The following is a 27580-nucleotide window of genomic DNA, read 5'->3' as shown; positions in this document are numbered from 1 at the left end:
GATAAGCTGGATATGACGTGTGACGAGCTGGATATGACGTATGAAGAGCTGGATATGACGTATGGCGAACTGGATATGACATATGACGAGCTGGATATGACATATGATGAGCTGGATATGACATGACAAGTTGGATATGACGTATGGCGAGCTGGATATGACATATGGCGAGCTGGATATGACGTATGATTAGCTGGATATGACATATGACGAGCTGAATATGATGTATGGCGAGCTGGATATGATGTATGGCGAGCTGGATATGACATATGGCGAGCTGGAGATGACGTATGACGAGCTGGTTATGACGTATGACGAGCTGGATATGACGTATGACGAGCTGGATATGACGTATGATGAGCTGGATATGACGTATGGTGAGTATGACGAGCTGGATATGACGTATGATGAGCTGGATATGACGTATGGTGAGCTGGATATGACGTACGTTTGACGAGCTGGATATGACATATGACAAGCTGGATATGATGTATGGCGAGGTTACGCCATATACTTATACAGTGTCCATGCTAACCATGTGTAGCCCAAAACAAATCAGAAACTCTTGTCAACCTTTTTCCATGTAGACCTTTTGCTTGTGTCAAAATTTTGACCATGTCTACCTAATGAATGTCGAGGAGGAGGAGGAATGCAGCATAGGGACTCATGTCAGCCACCAGTCCATGGCCTTTCTGCACCAAGGAACTGACCCACTAATCATCATCGCAGTGCCTAATCTGCCACCTGTGGAGGCATTGAGGCCCACCAGGGATTCCCCTGTCTTCCGGTGGACCGGTCCAACCCTGGATTTGTCCATACAACACTGCATGTCATTGACTTGTGTCACTGATAAAACACTCCTGTGTTCTGCAACAATGTGTATACAGTACCATACCTTCCAACAGTACCCTCTCTATAGGGTGGCCAATCCCGGGATCGGAATCAGCGACTGCGCATGCGCTAGGGTGACCAACTCATCCCTTTAATCCGGGACACATATTAATTACACAGGTTCTGTGGCAGTTTAAAACCAGGTGAAATGGAGTCTTGAGGTGTGGCAGTTTAAAACCAGGTGAAAGCCATCCACAGAGCCTGTGTAATTAATATGTGTCCCGGATTAAAGGGATGAGTTGGTCACCCTAGCGGCCAGGGCATTTTTTATTATTAGGGATGTTAATCCCAGGATTGAAAAAATGCCCCCGGATTGGCATCCCTACCTCTCCAGGAATGATACAATGTTCTGTCCTTGGACTTCCCTCTTAACCCTTTGTGTGTCAACATCTCTGTGAGAGATGTTCATAACATCCACTAAAAATACCAGCATCGCTCACAGTTGTTATATAAATTCAAATAAAAAAATGTGTAAAAAAAGATTATATTTCCTATATAAGGTAACATTACCGGTCATTACGATGAATTAAACAGGTTTGCTTGGCAATGTTCACACCTATTTTGACAAATTCCCTCGGCACTCAAAGGGTTAATGTATGATTGCACCTCTTGTAATCTGTCTGTCTCCCCTTCCTACTAGATTGTAAGCTCCTCCGAGTAGGGCCCTCTTCCCTCCTGTTGTCAAAGCCCACTTCTCTTCACATTTCACTCACAGCTCTCCTTTACTCCAACACTCAGTGACCATCTTCATCTGCATACTCCTCTCCATCATTGGCCTCAAGCCTCTAGTTGTATGTTGATTGAGTCCTCACTACTTATATCCAAGCTGTAATGTGTATTGATCTGTGGCGCTCTTTATTTGTACTGTATTTTTGTTATTTATTCAATGTTATGCCAAGTTTTGTTTCCCTGTATTGTTCCTTTGTACGGCGCTGCGAAACACTTGTGGCGCCTTATAAATAAAATTATAATAATAATAATAATTGTCGTCACCTGTGTTGAAACGCCTTTCAAACCTGCTCAGCACAGGTGATTGTAATCATACATTAAGAGGGAGGTTCAGGGGCGGAGCACTGTGTGTCCCTCCTGGAATGGGTCACGCTGGGAGGTATAGTACACAGTACACACACACAGGGTTGCTGGGGGGGGGGGGGAGGTATAGTTTAGTGGTGAGTGCGCCGGGTCTGAGTGCGCCAGAGTCAGCTGTTCAGCGGCAGCATTGGGAGGGCGGATGTGGGCTGGCGTGGGGGCAGCAGCATCACAGAGGTCCTTCTGTGTCGTTCCCCTCTCCAACTCCAGGGCCTGCTGAAAGCCAGCCATGTGACTTGGGAGTTTACAGAGGCTCGGCCAGGGCTGGTGCTAGGGGGTTCGGCGCCCTCCTGCAAACTATAAATTTGCGCCCACCCAAGCTTTACAAAGGGACAGCGCACACCAAAAGAAAAATGTGTGATCTCTCAAGGAAGGGGAATGGCCACACATATGTACTCCCACTCCAAATTACACCACATAGTAGCACAATATTATTCACCTTACACAGCTGTAACTAGCCATTTTGGTGCCATGAGTTCAAAAAACAGGGAGAGTTTGCGCCGTAGGAGCGCACAAAAATGTAGGCGCGTAGCTTTATGGGGAATGGGCATCGTCACATAAAAGTACCAATTACACTGTAATCCCCATAACACATTATGCTTCACACCTCAATGCCCATTACACATTATACCACACACAGTAAGGCACATTATAAATAAAGTAATGCCCATTACACATTATACATTGTCACACATCATGATGCCCCTTACACAATATGCAGCACACCATAATGCCCATTACACATTATGCCACACACCGTAATTCTCCTTACAAAATATGCCAAGCACCATAATGCCCATATGATATTGACACACATTATGCTACACATAATGCTCCGAATACTCCTGGATATACCCACATTTGAAGGGCTGCTTATTCAGAATGCCCACACCAGTTGCCAAAAGTAGTTGCTCTGCTTATACGTAGTGCTCACACCAGTTGCCAACATTAGTAGCACTGTGTAACCATATGCCCACACCAGTTGCCGACATTAGTAGCACTGTAAGTAAGTAGAATTTATATAGCGCACTTTCTCCAACAGGACTCAAGGCGCTACTGTGTAAACATATGCTCTGCTTATACGTAGTGCTCACACCAGTTGCCAACCTTAGTAGCACTGTGTAACCATATACCCACACCAGTTGCCAACAGCAGTAGCACTGCCTATACACGTGCCCACACCAGTTGCCGACATCACTAGCTCTGTCTACACACATGCTCACACCAGTTGCCGACATTAGTAGCGCTGACTATACACGTGCCCACACCAGTTGCCGACATTAGTAGTGCTGACTTTACACGTGCCCACAGAAGTTGCCGACATTAGTAGCGCTAACTATACACGTGTCCACAGCAGTTGCCGACATTAGTAGCGCTGACTATACACGTGCCCACACCAGTTGCCGACATTAATAGCGCTGACTATACATGTGCCCACAGCAGTTGCCGACATTAGTAGCGCTAACTATCCACATGCCCACAGCAGTTGCCGACATTAGTAGCAGTATAGTACACGTGCCCACACCAGTTGCCGACATTAATAGCGCTGACTATACATGTGCCCACACCAGTTGCTGACATTAGTAGCGCTGTCTACACACATGCCCACAGCAGTTGCCGACATTAGTAGCAGTATAGTACACGTGCCCACACCAGTTGCCGACATTAATAGCGCTGACTATACATGTGCCCACACCAGTTGCTGACATTAGTAGCGCTGTCTACACACATGCCCACACCAGTTGCCGACATTAGTAGCAGTATAGTACACGTGCCCACACCAGTTGCCGACATTAATAGCGCTGACTATACATGTGCCCACACCAGTTGCTGACATTAGTAGCGCTGTCTACACACATGCCCACAGCAGTTGCCGACATTAGTAGCAGTATAGTACACGTGCCCACACCAGTTGCCGACATTAATAGCGCTGACTATACATGTGCCCACACCAGTTGCTGACATTAGTAGCGCTGTCTACACACATGCTCACACCAGTTGCCGACATTAGTAGCACTACCTATATATAAACATCCCCACATCAGTTGCCGACATTAGTAATGCTGCCTACACACATGCTCACACCAGTTGCTGACATTGGTAATGCTTCCTACACACATGCTCACACCAGTTGCCGACATTAGTAGCACTACCTATATATAAACATCCCCACATCAGTTGCCGACATTAGTAATGCTGCCTACACACATGCTCACACCAGTTGCTGACATTGGTAATGCTGCCTGCCTATACACGTGCCCACACCATTTGCCAACATTATTACACTCACACTTTATTCTGCTGTCCTGGCAGCTCAGCCTCTCCTGTGTCTCTCTTCAGTCTTGCTCCATCATAGCCCCGCCCCCTCCGTCCGTGTAGCCCCGCCCCCTCCATCCGTGTAGCCCCGCCCCTTTTAGTACGTACTGGAACTGCTGCCCTGATGTTTATGAGCCAGCCTGGAGGGAACTCTGTGCCTCCGGCGCTGCTGCGTGCCCTGCAGTGTGACAGACGCAGCAGCAGCCGGCAGTCTCAGAGACAGCAGGGGATGCAGAGCAGGGACAGTGGCGCCTCTCCTGCCCGGCGCCTACCTGCTTTGCATCCTCTGCTGAGCGGGCAGCGCCGACCCTGGGCTCGGCGACAGGAGGATACATAGGGTAGGTAGTCCCTGGGTGCTGGGAGGAGCTGGGTCAGAGAGAGGCCACCTCCCGCGGGAGTACCACCCACTCCGTAGAATCCAGCCCGCCCCGCTCCCCACATTCCCATCCCAACCGCCACCAGCAGCAGCCGGTCCTGGTGCCATGTCTCCAGCCCAGCAATTCCAGACCTGGTTCCCCACCCATGTCCAGGTCACTGTGTTCCAAGGTGGAAGGTGGGTGGCTGGTTGTTCTGTATCTGCTGCCTCCCAGCAGGCTGCTGGGGCTCACATCCGACTCTGGAGGTCAGCATGTAACCCCTGGCAGAGAATGTTAACCCCTGGCAAAGAATGTAACCCATGGCAATGAGCATGTAACTCCATGGCAACGAGCATGTTAACCCCTGGCAGAGCATGTAAACCCCATGCAGAGCATATAACCCCTAGCAGAGCACGTTAATCCCATGGCAAAGAGCATGTTGACCCCCTAATATGCAATGAGCATTACGGTGTGTGGAATAACATGTAATGGGCATTATGGCATGTGGTAAAATATGTAATAGGTATTACGGTGTATGGCATGATGTGTAAATGACCATTATGACGTGGTATAATATGTAATGGGTGTGTCACATGTGTAATAGGCATTACGGTGTCAATTTTTGTCCCTGTATCCACCTTGGAAGCAGTGGCGTAACAACGGGTCCGCAGAGTGTGCGGGGAGCTCTGTCTGTGGGGGCCCCAGGAAGTTGTTGTACCGGGGCCCAGAATTTCTCTTGGCGGCCCTGCACACAGAAACGGGGAGGGGGGGGGGAAGAATATTAATTACCAAATGATTTAACCATAATAATAACAACATAACAATAATAATTTGGTAATTAATATCTCCCTCCCAGCCTTGCGTCCCTGCTGGAGAAAGTTATTTAGCTAAACCATGCACATTACAGGTGTAACATTCCCAGCACATTCCCCAACAGCCGCTGCCTGTGGTTTTGAAAGAGGACTTATTGGTAAATCTGAATTCCGTTCTCAGAAGCATTTCTATCAAAGGCTTGTACAGAACAGGTGCAGTCACCTGGGGTGTTTATCTGGTACAATACTGCCCTCCAGTGGATGTAAACAGTCAGACAGGTGACATTGTTATGGCTGTGCCTTACATGTTTTCTGGATTATTACCAGCATCACGGATATAAATTACAGGGAGTGTTTTACTTAAATTGTTGTCTTTTGGTGTTTTATTGGCCATTTATAGGCAATATAAAATCCGTTGGATTAATCAAAATCGATGGAGGACAGCCATTTTCCAATGCTTGCTATTTCATTATTGTTTCAGGTACTGCATGTGTACGAATACAGTAGCTGTAGTTACTAAGCTGCAGTTACATCCAACGCACCAAACCCACTAAAAAAAAGGGGTTGGGATTGTTTGGTCAACCATAGGACGGTCGACACCGTCGGGTCGACATGCAGGAAGGTTGACAGGGGTCTAGGTCGACATGGGCCAAAGTCGACAGGGGTCTAGGTCAACAAGGGACTAGGTTGACATGGGTCAAGGTTGACGGGGTCTAGGTCAACACATGTGTTAGGTCGACATGGGTTAGGTCAATGGTCAAAAGTTCGACATGTTTTTTTTTTTCCTGTTTTTTTACCCGGATGTTGACACGGCCAGTGTTTTCTGGAGAGAGAACACGGGCAATGACTAGATTTATACTGCACGAAGTCAGGCGATGGCGACGTGCAGGAGCGCACATTGTGACGCCAGCGGCCATACACACGGAGCGATCCGTCTTTCATTTCTCAGAGATCTAGTCAGATCACTTAGAAATGGGGCTGTAATCACCCTGTATGTATGGTCCATTACAGTTATATTGTTTCTGTGCAGGGTAAATACTGGCTGCTTTTTTCTTACACGTTTCAATACGGAAAGGGTGGGAGGGGGTTGAGGGAGCAGAAGACCAGGACGGCTGCTGTGTGCCGCTACCTGTAATTGTAGCAGCAGTCACTCAGCGGCAAACGGGACGGCGGCAGCAAAAAGTAGGTCTTGCAGCTTCCAGCCATCAGCATCACCGATGCATGTATTTTCCAATATGTACCTAGTTTATGAATGCCCTGTTATGCCCACTGTCAGCACTAGGGGCACTGTGGTACCTTATAAATCTACACTAAAACTTATGCTGCTTTCAGAATCCAAAACTGGCTTTTGACGGGTCTGCCAGCTAAACCCCTTTCACACCGCAGGTCTTTAAACGGTATTTCAGTGCAGTTTTTGTCAGCGACCATCGAATGCGTCCTCTCCCCTTGGGCCCAGTGCGGGGGGATGAATTCGCAGACATCTCCTCGCATGGTACTGAGGGGATTCGGCGGTGGGGGGACGACGACGTTCGGCCAGGTGGAGTTTCACGGTTTGTTAATCAGCGAACGACCGATGCCTAGCACATCTTGCTGTATCAGGCCCTTTATACTCTGATATTTATATTTATCTCTTTATCCGCCCAATGATAATTTATAGATTTCCCAGCAGGAACAGGAGACAAACTCGCTGTACAGTCTGGGAGTATGAGTTGTGTGCTCAGTCCAAAGGGCCAGTGCCCCTCTCTCCCTCCCCCCACGTGTAGCTCTGTTTACTAATGTATGGGAGTTGGGGGTGGGCTCACCTGCATTAGCTAAGTCAGACTCTGTGCCGGGCCAAGGACCTGTGACTCTGCTGTATGGGACCATGAGCTGCTGCGCAGTCCTTCTGGTGCTTTCTGTATCTCTCCTGTCGTTCACCCCATTGTCTGAGACCGTAAGTAATGGGGTAACAGGGGGGCGCACTGTGCTGCTGGGGGGCTGGTTTACAGGTCACGGCACCTACTGTATATAGAAGTGTCTTTGATGGGACTTGCTCATCATTTATCTAGGGCTGTGCAAGGGGGGTGACTGCAAGGGGGGGTGCAATCCCCGGGGGGAAGGGTGCAGGGAACTGGTACGTTTGGTGATATATCTGGTCACTTGTCTTCCTCGCCCTTCACCCCCTTACATTTCTGTATATGGCACTTTGTAACGTGAGATGAGAATACGAAGGACTCCACCAGCATGTTCAGTGAAATCTATATGTGTATCATTATTTGTATAATCTATGTCTATGTGATCCGAGTGTAATGTCTTGTATGCACGTCCCATATACCCAAGGCTATGTCCCATATACCCAAGGCCACGTCCCATATACCCAAGGCTACGTCCCATATACCCAAGGCCATGTCCACCATCACTGTAGCTCTGCCCCATTTTCAGGCGTCCCAGTTAGATGTAGTCCCTCTCAGCCAGCGCTCGCCAGCGGGGGGCATTCTGGTGAGCGCTGGAGCTGAATGAGAGGGGCTCTATATGTAGTTGTCTGTCTAACCAGCGCTGTTTAAATGCCTGTATTAGAGACCACTCCCCCTTTTCTGAAGAGGCCACACTCATTTCACAAGGCCACACCCACTTTCCCAGGGGCGGGCTCCTGTCTGAGGGGTGAATTTATGAAGCTTGGAGAAGTGTTATCTATCCCCATAAAGAACGTTATGAGCAAGGTGATAATGGTTCAGCCAATCAGCTCTTACCTTTCAATTTACATATTGTAGCTGATTGGCTGAACCATTATCACCTTGCTCATAACGTTCTTTATGGGGATAGATAACACTTCTCCAAGCTTCATAAATTCACCCCTGAAAGTGGTATAAAAGGTCACTGCTTGGTATCTTCCTCAATGCTTTGATACATCTGTGGCAGCCATTGGGGAATCTCCGGGTGTAACACGGTTTCTTCTCTCCACAGCTTCCATATCATAAAAGTAAACATGGTAAATATCATTTATTTTCACTCTTACATAATCCAAAAACCTGCATCTGCCAAGCATCCCGCCAAATCCAGGGGCCCCTTAGAAATGCAGGGGTCCCTGTGAGGAAGCCTCCAGAAAGGTGTATTGGGGCCTGTGTGAATATAGGAAGTATTGTGTTTATGTTGTATTGTTGTTATTGTTATTATGGTTGTGGTTGTTTTTTTTTTCTTTTTTTAATAATCCCTTTATACATTTTTATCATATAACCCCCTAGCATAATAGTGCATATATATAACTCATGTATCTGCCATACTATATAACAACCTGTCCCTAAAAACATCAGCATTGAAATAAGACTTGCTGTATAATGATTATATGGTGTGGGGCCACATAAATGTATGGGGGATCTCATAGCTGCCTGCTTTCCAAGAACGCTTGTGAGGCTCCTCCCCTTGATCTACAGTGGCGGCACCAGAGTTGGGGCTGCAGCATAATCCAAAATTCAAATAGGGGAGAAGCACCAACTGCCAGTGAGTCCTGGCCTTTGATGTTTGGTAGCGGTTGGGATGGTAGTTGGCTTGGATCCGCTATTTGAATTTTGGTCTGCGATTTAGCCCCGCCTCTGGAGCTGCCACCGGCCACATCCACTTATATGTATAATGGGGGCGCTAAGGCCATGATATCACAGCACCCTGCCCTGAGTGTGACCTGGGGTCGATAAGGTGTTAATATATCTCCGTCCCTCCCCGATATCACTATAAATGTGACTGACAGTCAGGACGTGTGACCCCAATGTGCCTGGTGCTGGTTCTGATATTTATCTTCTTTCCCTTGTACAGAATCAGTGCTGGAAGGTCTAATAATTCACGGTGTGAAGACTTTATTAACGAAGAGCCTCGACCTCTCCGATGCCACTGAGGGTATATTGGTCTCTCTATGACAATCCGTTATGGCCTGATGGTTTATGGCGTGCACAGTGGGCATCCCCGATGCAAAGCTTCAGCGTGCCCTGTGCCTCTGCCACCCCCTTCCCCTGAGCACATGATGTGCCCCTGCGAGTGGTGGGTGGGAGCGCTATGGTCACTGCCATGACACAACCGCGTCACATGACTACCATGACAAGCCTACATCACACCTATGGAACACCCGCGTCACTCCCATGGAACACCCACAACACTCCCATGGAACACCCACATCACACCTATGGAACACCCGCGTCACTCCCATGGAACACCCACATCACACCTATGGAACACCCACATCACTCCCATGGAACACCCACATCACACCCATGGAACACTCACATCACTTCCATGGAACACCCACATCACACCCATGGAACACCCACATCACTCCCATGGAACACCCACATCACTCCCCTGGAACACCCACATCACTCCCATGGAGCACCCACATCATTCCCATGGAACACCCTCATCACACCCATGGAACACCCACATCACTCCCATGAAAAACCCACATCACACCCATGGAACACCCACATCACACCCATGGAACACCCACATCACTCCCATGGAACACCCACATCACTCCAATGGAACACCCACATCACTCCCATGGAACCCCACATCACACCCATGGAACACCCACATCACTCCCATGGAACACCCACATCACTCCCATGGAACACCCGCGTCACTCCCATGGAACACCCACATCACTCCCATGGAACACCCACATCACTCCCATGGAACACCCACATCACACCCATGGAACACCCACATCACTCCCATGGAATATCCACATCACTCCCATGGAATATCCACATCACTCCCATGGAACACCCACAACACTCCCATGGAACACCCACATCACTCCCATGGAACACCCACATCACTCCCATGGAACACCCACATCACTCCCATGGAACACCCACATCACACCCATGGAACACCCACATCACTCCCATGGAACACCCACATCATACCCATTGAACACCCACATCACACCCATGGAACACCCATGATACAGGAACACCCACATATACTGTGATACTGGAACACCCCACATATACTGTGATACAGGAACACCCCACATATACTGTGATACAGGAACACCCCACATATACTGTGATACTGGAACACCCCACATATACTGTGATACTGGAACACCCCACATATACTGTGATACAGGAACACCCCACATATACTGTGATACTGGAACACCCCACATATACTGTGATACTGGAACACCCCACATATACTGTGATACTGGAACACCCCACATATACTGTGATACTGGAACACCCCACATATACTGTGATACTGGAACACCCCACATATACTGTGATACAGGAACACCCCACATATACTGTGATACAGGAACACCCCACATATACTGTGATACTGGAACACCCCACATATACTGTGATACAGGAACACCCCACATATACTGTGATACTGGAACACCCCACATATACTGTGATACTGGAACACCCCACATATACTGTGATACAGGAACACCCCACATATACTGTGATACTGGAACACCCCACATATACTGTGATACTGGAACACCCCACATATACTGTGATACAGGAACACCCCACATATACTGTGATACAGGAACACCCCACATATACTGTGATACAGGAACACCCCACATATACTGTGATACAGGAACACCCCACATATACTGTGATACAGGAACACCCCACATATACTGTGATACTGAAACACCCCACATATACTGTGATACTGGAACACCCCACATATACTGTGATACAGGAACACCCCGCATATACTGTGATACAGGAACACCCCGCATATACTGTGATACAGAAACACCCACATATACTGGGGTGTGGTATGACAGTTCCGACAGTCATTTCTCCGACGTCGGTATCCCAACTGCACAGCGGGGGGAGCGCAATGAAGCCCCTTGCAGGCTCGCTGCTCTCCCCACACTGCGGGCACGGTGGCGAGCTGCGCTTGCCACCTATTTTATTCTCCCTCTATGGGGGTCGAGGACCCCCACGAGGGAGCAGTCGGGATTCCGACGTTGGAGTAATGACTGTCGGGGAGCCGTCCGGCACCCCATATACTGTAACGCAGGTTACATGTACTTACAAATAAAACCGCCTGGAATATACGGTGTCGCTGCTGCATTGGTTTCCCGCTGTAACAGTAACATACAGTATCTGCCCTCCAGACCTATGCAAGTCCCGGCCCTGTTTCAACCACGGAACGTGTGTACATACGCGGACGGGTTACGTGTGTCGCTGCAGTGCTTTCTTCACCGGAGTACACTGCGAGAAGGGTAAGTGACATAATATAAACCCATTGGATGCTGACCTGTGGGCTGATCGGCCATAAATGATTGGGTATCACTGGCCCAGGGGCCGCTCCAGAACCTTTTACTCTTCTTATATCTTTCCGTTTCCCTTAGAAGTTTCTCCACGGCTGCTTTACCCATTTCCCAGTAAAATAACACAGTGCTAATATACAGTATACAGTATATACCTGTGTGGCCACTTTACATGACATTGGGATTACACCTTGTATGCTATTTCATAATGCTAAACTTTATGTCTTTATATTCTGCTGGATAAAGAGATTATTCATTGTACGAAAGATACGTGTGACGCAGGAGAGTGTGTTCTGAGAAAATCTGCGCCGCACCACAGGTGCCGCTGTTCCTACCCGCACCACGGGCCCACGTGTGGCGCAGGTAAGAGGCTGATCTGACACTATCTGGGAAATTGACTACATTTGCTAAATAAATAAGACGTAGTTTCTGAATAGAAGTCTCATCTTAGTAAATTTCCCCCCTTGTGGTGAGTGAAGAACTAAAGTGGCTTACATACAGTATGGTTGTGTCGACAAATTTTGTGTCAACCGTTTCCATGCCGCCTTTGTACCTGTCGACCTTTTCTATGTAGTATTTTTGTAACAATGTGGAATATATTTCAGTCAGTCCGTTACGCAGGGAGAGTCAGATGGGGGTGTGCGCCCACGACTCAGACTGAGAATCTTGTGTCTACATTTACATTTCTGTTCTGGAATTACCCTCATAAACGTTATTGTTGTCATTCTCTTTTGTGGCAGTGGAAACCGTGTGCACCCGCAACCCTTGTAGAAACGGAGGTACCTGCCTGGTGAAGCCGAACAACACATTTGAATGTTCCTGTGCAAAGAACTACAGAGGGACATTGTGTCAGATAGGTATATACTGTGTGTGTGTGTGTGTGTATGTGTATATATATATATATATATATATATATATATATATATGTTATTCAGCTGTCTATAATTCAGGATATCATTATAAAATCCCCAAATAGGGAGGGATTCAGAGGAGGACGCATCAGCTGGGGCGGGATGCAGTTTAAATCCCGGCGTTCGGGATCCCGGCGTTCAGAATCCCGGCGCTGGAATCCCGACCGCCGAAATCCCGAAACTTTCTCCCTCCGTGGGTGTCCACGACACCCCTGGAGGGAGAATAAATTAGCGTGCCGAGCGTAGCGAGGAACCGGGCCCGCTGCGTGGCGAGTGCAGCGAGCCCGCAAGGGGGGGGGCGATCCACGTCCCCCCCTTGTCGGGATTTCGGCAGTCGGGATTTTGAACGCCGGGATCCCGACCGCCGGGATTTCATACTGAATCCAGCTGGGGCAACATACATGGGCCCCGCTCAGACTTGATCGCTGGGCTGTGGGATTTCGGAGCCCAACGATCATATAAACACTGCCAATGTGCACGGCTGGGAATGCGATCATGCGAGGGGAAAACCATTCAAAACAACTGGATTTCCCCCTCTCTATTTGCAGCGCCGAGTAAGTCCTGAGCACTCAGCATTGCGATGGTCGTAGGGGGAAGAAGGCCGCTGACATTATCCCTCCCAATGGCCAGGAAATGGCAGGGTGTTAATCAATGGCTTGCCATTGTAGGCTTCCGTCAGACGAACTATGGTCCATAGCCACTGGTGTCAGTGGAACTGTGTCTTTAGATACTGGGTAAAGTCTGGAATTCACCAATGAGTTCCAGACTTTCCCCATTGAATGGGACATTTCACGTCACCAGCTGTCCAATGGACTGGCAGAAAGGGCAGTACGTTATACAAAGCACATGCTGGATAAATGTTCTAGAGGTGGCCTTGGCGTGTCTATAGTGCTTCTGGATTTGAGGCACACTCTGAGCGATGGACCTCTATTTCCTTCTCAGTCCCTTCTGTCTCGTTGCACATGTAACATCATTCCCAACATCAGGTTCAAACATATCACCTGATTCAGACCTGATTTTACAGCTGCTCATGTTTGGAGCCCAGCAGGTGTAATGCCATGTGCAGATAGCAACGATGGACCAACAGAGGTCAAGAAACTCAAGGAGTTTCTTGGTAAAGCATTCCAGGAGGCACAAGCAGAAATACCCTGCTGTAGATCAGTTGCCATAGAGGGCTAGAACAGGGCATCCTTAACCTACCGCATGGTGGCCCCACACCCAGAATGGCCTTGGTGGTGGAGGGTGCATCTGAGAGGGTGAATCAATCACTGATGGCAAAGAAAGACTTGAGGTCACGAGACAATTCCTTGGAAGAAGGTCAGACATATTGGCCAACATGAGACATAGGTCACCCTTGAGTGGGGTATCACAGAACTCTTCCATTTCACTGGGAAAAGAAGACTTCAAACTCCATGACTTCAAGGTCATCATCAGCATCAGACAATCGAGTCAAGGAGGTGAGCATGTGATAATGGCACCAGTGACACAAAGGACCTTTGCCCGCTTGGCCAGGTCAGACCTTTGGTGATTGCTTTGCAAACCCCTGAATTTGTTCATCAGGTTTGGTGGTCCCTCTCAACCAGATAGTTCCTTCTCATGGAATAAAGTGCACAAGTAACATCATCACAAGTCCCACACACAATCCTGTCCTTGATGATTTGGATCCTCTTAATCTCCCCCCTCTGAATATGAGGTGGTTTTGTCAAGAGCTTCTACACCAGGGGTGGCCTGGTGTAGAGACCTACCAACAGTCCTCATTTTCCAGGTTACCTATCTGGTGCACAGCTGTAGTCATTACTAACTGTCACATTTTAAAACCTGCTGCATTCATTCCTACTATAGATCCACAGGTTGCCTGGAAAATATGCACCGTTGGTAGATCTTGAGGACAGGATTGGCCACCATTGTTTTACACCAACTACGCTGAGCAGGGCATAGTATATGTTTGTACCAGTTTGACTTGTTATAGAGTACAACAGTATGCATGGCATTCCTTTTTGAACTTGAACCATGCGCCATGTCTCTCTGTTTATACCATACGCTCTCTCTCCTCTCCCCTCTCTCTCTCTCTCTCTCTCTCTCTCTCTCTCTCTCTCTCATTCTCATTATTATAAGATTATTCATAACAATCTACGGTAACACAATGTCCACCCCCAGCGTCACATGACTGCTACAGGAAAAATGGATTCCGCTACCGTGGTTATGTCAGCTACACCGAGGATAAATACAGCTGCCTGCCCTGGGACTCTTATCAGCTGATTAGGGAAAGCGTCAGCGCCTTCATCCCTGAGATATGGGAGCACGGAATTGGCGAGCACAACTTCTGCCGGTAAATAAATGCCTCAGACGCCATATGTTACAGCTCAATTATTCAGCGCTTGGCAAATGATATTCAGTAGTAAGCGAGACCAATTATCTGTTCATTAACGAGGGAAACATATTTCCTCTCCTGTGATGTAAATCCTCCTATTACGCTATAGCACAATTAGAATTCAGCATTTAACAGAACATATATTACAGCTCTCTATGGGTACTTACTCAGTATTAACCCCTCCCTCATGCACCTGAGTGGTATTACTGAACTAATTGAGCATCTACCACTATCTGTATGTATGTTGTGAGAGGCAGAGAGGGGCTTGTATTAGGCGGAGATGCAGGTCCTTATATGCCACATGGAGTAGTCTGGGGTTGCTCCAAGGTAGGTGTCTCTTAGTTCAGATATACCAAGTAAGGAGCCATTATCATGTGGCTCCTTGCTGGTTAATTGTAGACCCAATTTAGGGTAACGGTGGTGTGGGGTGCGGTGCCCCTGGACTGGTTGGGCTGGGTGGCTTTACTGCAGCACACCCTTACATTCTATTAACACTTTTTACTCACTAACACTATCTCTCATTTTAATTACATTTCATTTTTTTTATTTTATCTCTCTCTTTATACATAGCTTTGGCTTCCTATCACTAATATTTATTAACACTATAGTATCTCACTGGCATGACACACTGGGCTTTCTGGCTTATGATAGTTTTTGGGGTGGCGCACCCTGCACCTAGATATAGCGCTAGGGACCCCCAATATACAGAGAAGCCTTGACGTGGCTTGGGTGGATATCATACACCTGCGCAGGTATATGTAACCAATATCTCTGAATTCTATTATCATGTAGTGTTCAAGATTGGTTACTAATACAATTCAGTGAGCTGGAGGAAACAATGTACTTTTTACTTACTCAGTATTAACCGCTCCCTCATGCACCTGATTGGTATATCTGAACTAATTGAGCATCTACCACTATCTGTATGTATGTTGTTAGAGGCAGAAAGGAGCCCATATTAAGAGGAGATGCATGACTAACTGTATGAAGGTGTATTACTGAGCAGATGTCTCAGGGTAGGTGTATTACTGGGCAGATGTCTCAGGGTAGGTGTATTACGGGGCAGGTGTGTCAGGGTAGGTGTATTACGGGGCAGATGTGTCAGGGTAGGTGTATTACGGGGCAGATGTGTCAGAGTAGGTGTATTACTGGGCAGATGTCTCAGGGTAGGTGTATTACGGGGCAGATGTGTCAGGGTAGGTGTACTACTGGGCAGATGTGTCAGGGTAGGTGTATTACGGGGCAAATGTCTCAGGGTAGGTGTATTACGGGGCAGATGTCTCAGGGTAGGTGTATTACGGGGCAGATGTCTCAGGGTAGGTGTATTACGGGGCAGATCTCTCAGGGCAGGTGTATTACTGGGCAGATGTGTCAGGGCAGGTGTATTACTGGGCAGATGTGTCAGGGCAGGTGTATTACTGGGCAGATGTCTCAGGGTAGGTGTACTACGGGGCAGATGTGTCAGGGTAGGTGTATTACGGGGCAGATGTGTCAGGGTAGGTGTACTACGGGGCAGGTCTCTCAGGGCAGGTGTATTACTGGGCAGATGTCTCAGGGTAGGTGTACTACGGGGCAGATGTGTCAGGGTAGGTGTACTACGGGGCAGATGTGTCAGGGTAGGTGTACTACGGGGCAGATGTCTTAGGGTAGGTGTATTGCAGGAAAGCAGTTTGGAATCATGATTCTGGAACATCGAGGGATATTCTGGAAAGATTAAAGTCAAATTTTAACAAAATACATTTATTTTGCTACTTTCTCACCTTTGCGGCCACCGCTTACACTACGGAACTTAGGTACTGTACGGCGGCACCACCACCCTGGATCCACGCCACCGTCCTGGGTCAACGCCACCCTCCTGTGATCCACGCCACCATCTACTACCTTTAGTATAGTTGTGGCTAGTAAAGCGGGGGGACAATGGTGCTGCAGCTCCTAACGTAACTGGTGTAGCGGTGGTCGCAAAGATGAGGAAGTACCGAAAATTTAAAATACTTTTCCGTTACATTCCGTTAAACCGGAGTAAAACGTTATATAGAAAGTCCCATATTTACATTTTTCCCTATTAAGATCCCTTAATGGTCCTTTGGAGAAATATTTAATTGACTTTTAATGTTCTCCAGAGTCCCGACATGAAAACGGAATCACATTGTAACTGAGTGAGGGGCTCATCTGCGCCTCCCAATTACTGCTCTAATCTCCGCTTCCTTCCCTCAGAAATCCAGATGGCGCCGAGAAGCCTTGGTGTTACTATATGAATGAGGACGGCAATCTGAGGTGGAACCTTTGTGATGTTCCGGATTGTGCAAAGAGTAAGTACCGCTCCAAGTCTCAGCGTTCTCAGCGGGCGCGGCCAGCTGGGCCGTGTGGGATTACCCAGCGTGCACCAGTCATGTCTGTACTCTGCTCCTTATATTCCTAATTAAAGAAGTCTAAAATACTTTATTGTAATGTCTGTGGTTCCTCAGCTGGTGTCACGTTCCTACCAGGAATACCGGCTATTCGGAAGCTGCTAAACCCTTTAATTATGACACTATTATTTTAAGTTTCTGTAATTAATTAAGATAAGAGATGGGGACTTGTCCTAATCGCTGCTGTGTTAAATCAGACCGCCGCGCAATCTGCCTAATTAATGCTAGCACTAGGTGATTCATCGCGCCTTACGGGCGCTCTTCACACCGTCGTTAGTGAACATTTGTATATGAGAAAGATGGTTAGAATTGTATGTAAGATGCCTGTATTGCAACTTGAGTTACAGTATAGGTGAAATGTGTTAAATAGAGAGCATATGATGTGGAAGGGGGTGTGTATTGTTTTGTTTAATTAAAAAGCGGTTACAGAGTAAGATGTACATTGATAGTGTGGATGGTACAGTGACATTTGTGGGTGTGGGGGGGGGGGCTGTGTGTGCATGTTGTTTAGGTGTGTGTGTGCAATAGTATAGTAGGGTGTTTCTGAGTCAGCGGCTCCCCACTGGCGGAGGTCACGACACAGGAAAACAGGAGGCTGGGTAGTGATAGGGGTGTGTGGGCATAAGGGGGACTAAAGAGGAGGGTGGGAGATACTGTGCAGCTTCTGCCAGTGGGTGAGGGTCCAGCGTGGCAGTACAGGAGTACAGGATGGTGGCCCTTAGTCAGTGTCTCCTCCTACTGGGTGGGAGTTCGGGTGCATGAGAGCAGGAGGCTGGGCTATGAGGCATGATAGGGGCATGTGGGCAAAACAGCATCAGCGACTCCCCAGTGGTGGAAGTTACGGTTCAGGAGAGCAGGAAGCTGGGTAGTGATAGGGGTGTGTGAGTATACGGGGGACTAAAGAGGGGCTTAGGGATGCCGTGAATTGCGGGAGGGGCGCGGGGGGTCCGTGAATCAAGGGAGGGAGGGGGCGCAGGTGTCGGCGAATCGCGGGAGAGGGCGGGGGTCCGCAAAGCGTGGGAGGGGGCGTGAATTGCGCGAGGGGGGGTTGCGAATCGCGGGAGGGGGGTGCGCAGGGGGTCCGTGAATTGCGGGAGGGGGGGCACGGGGCGCGATGAATCACCTAGTTGGTTATATATTCTTGTAGAAGGATGGTAGGATGTTGCTGTCATTCAGAATACATTTACATAAACAGTAATAGTAGCAGTAAAAGGTCTGACTTAAAACACCTACAGTAAAACAGAACAGGTGTTATATATTATACAAAGATTGGTTGATGATGTGTAGGTTGACGTGCACATAGTTCATAGTTGTCACTGGAAAAAATTGCTCCAAGAAAAAATCAACACAGAAAGTTCAACACATGTAAATATGGCAGTGTGGCACTTCATCGGTGTCCATGTCAACACATGAGAATGAATATGGAAACATTCAAAAAAAGAAAAATAAATCTTCAAAAACTAATGTCAACCTTTTTCATTGTCGACCATAGCCCGTGCCAGTGTTTTGCATGTGCCATTTAATCCTGGGGTTGCCGTGAATCATGCGCAGGGGTGGGGAGGAGGAGGTGAGGGGTGTCCGCGAATCACGGGAGGAGGGGTCGTGGGTGGATGCCGTGAATTGCGGGAGGGGAGGGGGTCGCGGGGGGGGTGTGGGTGCCGCGAATCGTTGGATGGGGGGGCGCGGGGGGTTGCAGTGAATCGCGGGAGGGTGGGTCGCGGGGGCGGGGGGTTGCCGCAATGACAGGAGGGGGGGGTCAGGGGTGGGGAATCGTGGTAGGGGGGTCGTGGGGGGCACCGTGAACCGCGGGAGGGGGGCCCAGGGGGTTGGCGCGAATCGTGGGAGGGGGGGTCGCGGGGTGCCGCGAATTACAGGAGGGGGGGTGTCACAGGGTGGGGCCGCGAATCGCGGGAGTCACCGGGGGTGCCGCGAATTGCGGGGGTGTGCTGCAAATCGCAGGAGGGGGGTCGCGGGGGGTGCCGCGAATCACCACAAAGAAAAAAATCAACACAGAAAGGTCAACACATGTAAATGTTGACATAAGTGTGGCACTTCATTGGTGTCCATGTCGGACACATGAGAATGAATATGAAAACATTGAAAAAGTGGAAAAAATAAATCTTGTCAACCTTTTTCATTGTCGACCATAGCCATGTCAGTGTTTTGCATGTGCCATTTAATCGTGGAGATGCCGTGAATGGGGGGGGGGGGGGAGGAGGGAGGTGCATACCCAACATGACCCTCTCCAGGAGGGACACATTGCTCTGTTTCTGGACTTTCTTCTTAATTTATGGATTACCATCACCTGTGCTTAAACACCTTTCTTATCAATTACCCTGTTTAAAATGACAGGTAATGACAATCATAATTAAGATGGAAGTCCACAAACAGAGCATTCTGTCCCTCCTGGAGAGGGTCATGTTGGGAGGTATGGAGGTGTGAGGCGCTCACCTGGTGTGTCTGGTGAGTAGCTGTGTCTTTGCTGTGTAACATGGAAAGGCAGAGGGTGTCTGGCACTGTCTGTGGGCTCACTGGGATGGTTCTCTGTCATGTGAGTCAGAGGCTCCACCCAGCGTTATAGCTCCAGACACACTTTGAGTGACAGATGTAGCCAAATATATAAGAGATTATTTTAAAGGGATGGCCGGCATGGAGAAGTCGCCCTTAGCAACCATTTTCTAGCTATAAATATCTAGCAAAGGCTATACGATGACAGTTAGAAGGTAATTGGTTGCTATGGGCAATGTCTATATATTAACTTTGAAGGCTATTCTATCCCGGAGGGGGCACAGTGGGAGGCCAGTGTGTGGGGGGGGGGTAAAAGGGGGGTCGTGCAGGGGGTTGTGGCTGGGGCCACAGCCATCATTGTGACCACGCCCCCAGCAAGGCAATGCCCAGATTAAAAGGATTGTACAGTGGGGGTGTGGCTGCAATAACTCAACGAAACGCGTCGTCACTCACCAGGAAGATCACTTTTCAGGGCTCTGGGATACTTGCCCACTTTTCCAGGGGGCGGAAGTGGCACCCGATTGTCGGGAGCCTCCTGGCCATTCTGGAAGTGTTGTCATCTATGGTTTTTTCTTTCCTGTAGGTTATTCGGGTGGGGGAGGTAGCAAACCTTTGAAAGCAATAAAGTGGAGCTGTTGCCCATAGCAACCAATTCCAGCGGTCAGTTCAAAGACTTCATTCTATTCCATGATTCCAGAAAAAAAGCCTCAGAATTGGCTGGCTGGCGCATACACAGCCTGTAGTGACCCCCACCACCACAGACCTCCATCAACACTGTCCCCCACCACCACTGTCCCCCCACTACCACTGACCCCCACCACCACAGACCTCCATCTTCACTGTCCCCACCACCACCGACCCCCACCACCACGGTCCCCCACCACCACTGACTCACTTTGACTGGTAGGCATAAGGCCCAGCGAGAACTGGCAGTGATGGGCTCTGGTACATGCCCTGTGCTGGCACAGCACTACCGCTGCCAGGGCTGAGATGCCAGGTATGTAGCCTTTATGATGCCAGTTCCCCCATCTGAGTCCTCACATGCTGTAGTACCATGCCAGCCAGGATGATCTATCAGCCACGTCCTCTGCTCAGGCCGGGTACAGCTGGAACTTGTAGTTCTTTATAAGAAAGATAAGACCTACTAGTGTTTTATCATCCTCAGATATACAGACAATAACCTGGTTATTTTTCCTGTCTCCCAGCATCACATCCTAATGTAACCGTGACTATGAAAGTGGCCAAATCCACGGCCCAACCCAGCACAACGGCCAAAGCGGACACTTCATTTTCCACATGCGGCGTCAGAGAGCTGGCGAATGACACCCGCCGAAGGATTATTGGTGGGAAGAGGGTACAGCCTGGCAAACACCCGTGGTTGGCATCACTGCAGCTAAAGTCTTCCGTGCCACCATATCCTGCCGGCCATCTCTGTGGGGGGGTCTTAATTGCTGAGTGTTGGATTCTGACCGCTGCCCATTGTGTAAAGCCGCTGTGAGTATCCTACAAAGCATCCTGCAATGTTTTGGGAGATCCCCTGCCCCTCCATGTACAGCAAAGTGGGCACCCCATCCGTCTCCGACAATGGCTGATCACTTTTCCTGCCATACTTGCATATGCCACTAGAGGGAGTGGTAAACAGGGGGAGGGTCTCAGTGCGGGATTGCAACTTATTGTTAAAGTGGCTTTGCCACCTTAAGAAAACTTTAATTATTTGGCTTGTATATTGCTATGTGGAGAACCCGAGCCAGATGCTTTATCATCCCCGCCTCGTTTTCTCACTCCCCCTGTCATTAATCTGTGCTAATTCGGAGATGTAAATGAAAATATTTGCATTACGCTGGAGAAGCCTCCCCTCAGTTCTGGAGGCCCATGGCAGCAGCCTACTGTGGCCAATGCTACATCTGGTCCTGGGAGCGGCATATGGGGGAACACAGTGTATGGGAACAGTGTATACTGCAATACAATCTGTAACAAGGGTCTTGTGTCCTAGGCCGCTGCCAAGCCTCTGGAAGGTGCTGCTGGGTAAAGTGGACCTGCGGAAGGTGGAGACCCCTGAGCAAGTGTTTGCAGTAGAGAAGATAATTATGCATGAAAGTTACAGGGAGCGAACCAATAGTTTACACAATGACGTTGGTAAGTGGCGGGACCCTTCTATAGATAACCGGTTCCGATAAGACAAAGTTATAAGAGGGCCCCCAGAGGAGATTTTCTTAAACTGGCAGATTTATGAAAACTTGGGAGAACGATAAATCAGCTCCTAACTGTCATTTTCAAACACAGACAGAAACATGATAAGTAAGAGTTGACTGACTCTTAAATTCTCAACTTGATCTCTCTCCATGATTTAATGCATCTAAACTTATGTTCCTAGCAACCAGGAACATTGGGCCTTATTCTGGTTGAGTCGCAAAGCTGCAAATTCCACTCGTACGCCGAGTTTCCCCGCACGCGTGCAAATGGATGTTTAGCATCCATTCGCAACTTGCGCGTGGGGAGGAAAACATTCGATGGGCGCCGACCACCAATTTATTTCTACAGCGAAGGGGAACGTGGTGACTAGAATCACCCCCATAATGTAGGAGAATACCTGGCTCGGGGGATGACACAATAAATCTAGGTTCACGTTGTTGTGCATCATGTGGAGGGAGGGCACTCTGAGTAGGGATCCCGCCCCTTTAACAGACCCCGCCTCCATGAGGGCTGCTTTCAGACATTTCCCGGTGTGGTTTTCCATCCCACTCCGCCCCTAAGCAAGACCGGGTATACGGAAGCCCAAGAGGCACAGAAGCAGAATATCTTCCTAGCTAACCATGTGCCTTGAAGAGAGATGAACCTCCAGCCAATCAGCTCCTACATGTCATTTTTCAAACACATCTTGTGACGTGGCAGTTAGCAGCTGATTAGCTGGTTGTTTATCACTCTCTATTTTATCACTTTTCATGCTTAGTACATCTGGCCTCCGATCTTTAATAATTCACCACCAGACTCCTTTGGCGGGGATCACCGCCTCGGGACACAAGCTCACTTCTCAGTGGAACCGGGGAACGATGCGTCACAATGGGCCTGATTCTGAGTCACATAGCCTCTATTGGTGTGAGCCTCTGAATCAGACCCATAAGCGGGCCCACCACCATAATCCTCCCTGGGAGATATCCAATAGTGAGATGGAATGAGCCCCACAGACGTCGGCCATGCACGTCTTGCTCTGCGCTGATCCCTCCTTTTTTCTCTTACTTTGCTCCCGCCTCAGACAGGGCCGCCAAGACCAGGGCCCAGGCTTGCTGGAGGGCCCTGGTCTGACCACCCCCCCCCCCCCCCTTCCCCCTCCGTCCCTCCCGGGCAGCTTCAAGAGCACACACGTACAGCAGACTCAGCATTAGCGTCTCACGGACTGTGTGAGGTAGGTATGTTCTGCCGCTCCAGCTGGGGGGGCAACAATAACACTCCCCCCTTGACTTTAGACTGTGTTTTCAAGCCCCTAAAAGTTTTGGGGGTGTGGCCTCATCGCAGGATGTGGCCACACCTCTCGCAAATAGGCCACACCTCCAAAATGTCACCGGGGCCCAGCATACCTCTCGGCTGCCCTGGCCTCAGAACCAGCCCCGTCACCTGCAGCGTCAGACAGCGCGGCCTCCTGGCGCTGAGCTCTCAGATAGGAAGAGCGTCCTCATCACTGTGTGTTTCCTCCTTGTTGCAGCTCTTATGAAACTAAAGAGAGTGAACGGAAAGTGCGCGAGAGAGACGCAGTACGTGAAGACGGCGTGCTTACCGGACCACGAGGTCTCGCCGGGGAAAATGTGCCTAATATCTGGCTGGGGGATGACGGAAATAGGTGCGTCACTAATCTGCTGTCTGTTATTCACACTCAGGCGTCTGGATTTCCCACACATAGGACGTGACGCAGAGATGATTGCGTCGCTTATATGATCCAACCCGCAGTTTTGCGATGGTTGGGAAACCGCGCACGCAGAACCCGTAGTGAGAATGTGCCGAACGGGTCCTGCGATCGCAGCACAGAAATGCCATCACCCCTTCTGTTATTATTATTTATATTGCGCCACAAGAGATCCGCAGCGCCCAGTTACAGAGCACATAAATACACAGGAAATGGTGTCTACAGCTGAATACAATAAAGGACAAGTACAGGGTCAGTAACTCTGCAGGCGCAATGGGAAAATGTGTATGGATCGGGACGCAATGTGGCCAGAGGTTGGCTGACAGGAAGCCGGCGCTTGGGAGCGATAACCGGCCATTTTCAGGGATTGCGCAGGCGTATTCAGGGTAACCCTGTGACGTCTGCTCTGTCTTCGTTCAGTTTATATCAGATTCAGATTACTGGAAGCCTCAGAGTTACTGACATTTGCACAGATGGCAAAGTCTCTTCAATATTTCGGCAATCGCGTATGGATGTGAAAGTGGATAGCGATTAGCTAGCGATCTGCAATTCTGTCATAAATTTACAAGTGCCATTTTCTCTTTCTGTCTGGGCGGTGGTTATCTACTTGCAGCGGCAACTTCTCAGATTAGCAAACCATGCTAAAACAAAAGAGCCACCGTCCGCCATTGGGTCCCGGCCAGGGATGTGTGGTAGCGTTTGGGGTGGGTGTGGCTCTTCTGTTGGAATTTTGTATCCGCTGCAGCCCCGGCTTCATACTGGTGGCAAGTCACTGGGGGCAGACAGATCCCTCATCTCTCTGTATTACAGGATACACGGCTCAGATGCTTGATGCCACCGTCCAGGTGATCCCGGACGCCAACTGTTCCGATACCGCATCTTATGGGAAACTGATTGACAGCAGTATGATCTGCGCCGGAGTCCCCGAAGGGGGCGTGGACAGCTGTCAGGTGGGTGGCATCATCTCTTCCCTTGAAGAGCCCGCCCATGACACTTAGAGGGCATACTTGTAACTGTGCCAACTTTCTTTTATCATGGCCCTAAAACAGCCAGAGAGGAATTACCTGTGATACGCAGATTTGGCCGCCATATATGCCTGTGGTTACCACCAACTGCCAACTTCACTCAGTCCCTCAATGTATTATGGGCGCTGCCTAAGTGCCCCAAGCCCAGATCTCAAAGCCAAAGACTTATATGACCAAACTGGTCACTTTATGAGCATAAGCCACGCCCCCATGGGTGTGGTCACAACTCCATAGCAGCATGGCCACTCCTCCAATGGTGACAGGTATGTAGTTATTGGTGCTGATACTGACCTGCCCGGGGGAGATTTTTTTGAATCTTGGAGAGACAAAGAAGCTGAATGGTTCATGTTTTATAACGCAGCCTGTAAAATAACAGAAGCTGATTGGGTGACAATAACAAAGTGTCCGTCTATAGCAGGGGTGGCCGGACCAGTCCATGGGATCTACCATGTTTCCAGCCCACCTAAGGATATGTAGAATGTGTCGGTTAGGAAAATGACAGTTAGTAATAACTACTCTTGTGCACCATTAAGGGGGTCTGGGGAATGTGACAGTTAGTAATGACTGCACCTGTGCACCAGCTATGTGATCTAGGGAATGTGACAGTTAGTAATGACAACACATGTACACAGCTACGTTGTCTAAGGAATGTGTCAGTTAGTAATGACTACACCTGTGTCCCAGCTACGTTGTCTAAGGAATGTGTCAGTTAGTAATGACTACACCTGTGTCCCAGCTAGGTGGTCTGAAAAATGTGACAGTAAGGACTGCACCTGTGCACCAGCTAGGTGATCTGGGAAATGTGACAGTAATAACTACACTTGTGCACCATTAAGGGGGTCTGGGGAATGTGACAGTTAGTAATGACTGCACCTGTGCACCAGCTAGGTGGTCTGGGAAATGTGACAGTTAGTAATGACTGCACCTGTGCACCAGCTAGGTGGTCTGGGGAATGTGACAGTTAGTAATGACTGCACCTGTGCACCAGCTAGGTGGTCTGGGAAATGTGACAGTTAGTAATGACTGCACCTGTGCACCAGCTAGGTGGTCTGGGAAATGTGACAGTTAGTAATGACTGCACCTGTGCACCAGCTAGGTGGTCTGGGGAATGTGACAGTTAGTAATGACTGCACCTGTGCACCAGCTAGGTGGTCTGGGAAATGTGACAGTTAGTAATGACTGCACCTGTGCACCAGCTAGGTGGTCTGGGGAATATGACAGTTAGTAATGACTACACCTGTGCCCCAGCTAGGTGATCTGGGGAATGTGACATTTAGTAATGACTGCACCTGTGCACCAGCTAGGTGATCTGGGGAATGTGACAGTTAGTAATGACTACACCTGTGCCCCAGCTAGGTGATCTGGGGAATGTGACAGTTAGTAATGACTACACCTGTGTCCCAGCTACGTTGTCTAAGGAATGTGTCAGGTAGTAATGACTACACCTGTGTCCCAGCTAGGTGGTCTGAAAAATGTGACAGTTAGTAAGGACTGCACCTGTGCACCAGCTAGGTGATCTGGGGAATGTGACAGTTAGTAATGACTACACCTGTGCACCAGCTAGATGATCTGGGGAATGTGACAGTTAGTAATGACTACACCTGTGTACCAGCTAGGTGATCTGGGGAATGTGACAGTTAGTAATGACTACACCTGTGCACCAGCTAGGTGATCTGGGAAATGTGACAGTTAGTAATGACTACAGCTGTGCACCAGCTAGGTGATCTGGGGAATGTGACATTTAGTAATGACTGCACCTGTGCACCAGCTAGGTGATCTGGGGAATGTGACAGTTAGTAATGACTACACCTGTGCCCCAGCTAGGTGATCTGGGGAATGTGACAGTTAGTAATGACTACACCTGTGCCCCAGCTAGGTGATATGGGGAATGTGACAGTTAGTAATGACTACACCTGTGTACCAGCTAGGTGATCTGGGGAATGTGACAGTTAGTAATGACTACACCTGTGCACCAGCTAGGTGATCTTGGGAATGTGACAGTTAGTAATGACTACACCTGTGTACCAGTCAAGTGGTCTGGAAAACGTGAACTGTTGGTTGATCTCGAGGACCGGTTTGGCCTATAGGGTACAGGTAATGCTCCGCTGGATATTGCCTGACGGCTTCTTCTTGTTCTAGGGTGATTCTGGCGGCCCGCTGGCCTGTGACCACAGTGGAGTGATACAAGTGGCCGGCGTGGTTAGCTGGGGAGAGAAGTGCGGCGTTAAGGACAAGCCGGGGGTTTACACAAACGTCTTCAGATTTGTCCCATGGATTGAAAATAAGATGAAACTGTTTCCCTAGAGCCGGCACTGCGAGTATGGACCGGATTGTATACAATGTACCAGGTCACCTGATAACACGGCCACATATACAGACCCAGTACTGTCCCTTACGTGCCCATCTACCCCATCTGTGTATCTATAGCAGGTTACTGGGGGTCAGGGCTGTGACTGGTTCCCTTATGTTGTGTCCGATGTATATCACTGGGAATAATGTCACATCATACAACAGACATGAAGCTCGCCAGTCATATATACAATGCAGCCAGCGCTGGCGAATATAATGTGCGTAAAAGGATAATTTATCGCAGAACTGGGGCCCCTGTATCAGATTATGTTCGGGGCCCGGTTAATCTGCGGAATTAGTGCTATAATTAGAGAATTTAAAAACAGTCCTAAAACTATATCAATTACTACAAATAAAAATCTTCTGTTTCTA

General features: G+C 48.9%; 1 protein-coding gene across 1 annotated transcript; it reads left to right on the top strand.

The window, feature by feature from the left end:
- The first annotated feature begins 244 nt into the window (after positions 1-244).
- On the top strand, positions 245-27580 carry HABP2 (hyaluronan binding protein 2). The gene is made up of 13 exons (XM_083150243.1): positions 245-330; positions 8386-8432; positions 9251-9331; positions 11583-11690; positions 11985-12101; positions 12479-12595; positions 14807-14978; positions 17235-17329; positions 21142-21430; positions 21930-22072; positions 23637-23771; positions 24645-24784; positions 26999-27580. Exons 1-13 carry the CDS (start codon positions 245-247, stop codon positions 27161-27163), a joined length of 1695 nt encoding a protein of 564 aa, XP_083006369.1. The 3' UTR covers positions 27164-27580.

The sequence above is a fragment of the Crinia signifera genome, chromosome 6 (assembly GCF_055691185.1).
Source record: "Crinia signifera chromosome 6, ASM5569118v1, whole genome shotgun sequence".
Taxonomy (NCBI): Eukaryota; Metazoa; Chordata; class Amphibia; order Anura; family Myobatrachidae; genus Crinia; species Crinia signifera.
Note: the sequence above shows the minus strand (reverse complement) of the source record. Positions and strands in the feature narration are given on the sequence as shown.

What these genes read in the sequence shown, in the direction of transcription:
- HABP2 (XM_083150243.1), top strand. Translation starts at nt 245, where the DNA reads ATGTATGGCGAGCTGGATATGACATATGGCGAGCTGGAGATGACGTAT. An exon ending in CGGAGTACACTGCGAGAAGG is followed by an intron (nt 11,691 to 11,984) that starts GTAAGTGACATA and finishes TGCTGGATAAAG; the next exon opens with AGATTATTCATTGTACGAAA. An exon ending in GCCCATTGTGTAAAGCCGCT is followed by an intron (nt 21,431 to 21,929) that starts GTGAGTATCCTA and finishes CTTGTGTCCTAG; the next exon opens with GCCGCTGCCAAGCCTCTGGA.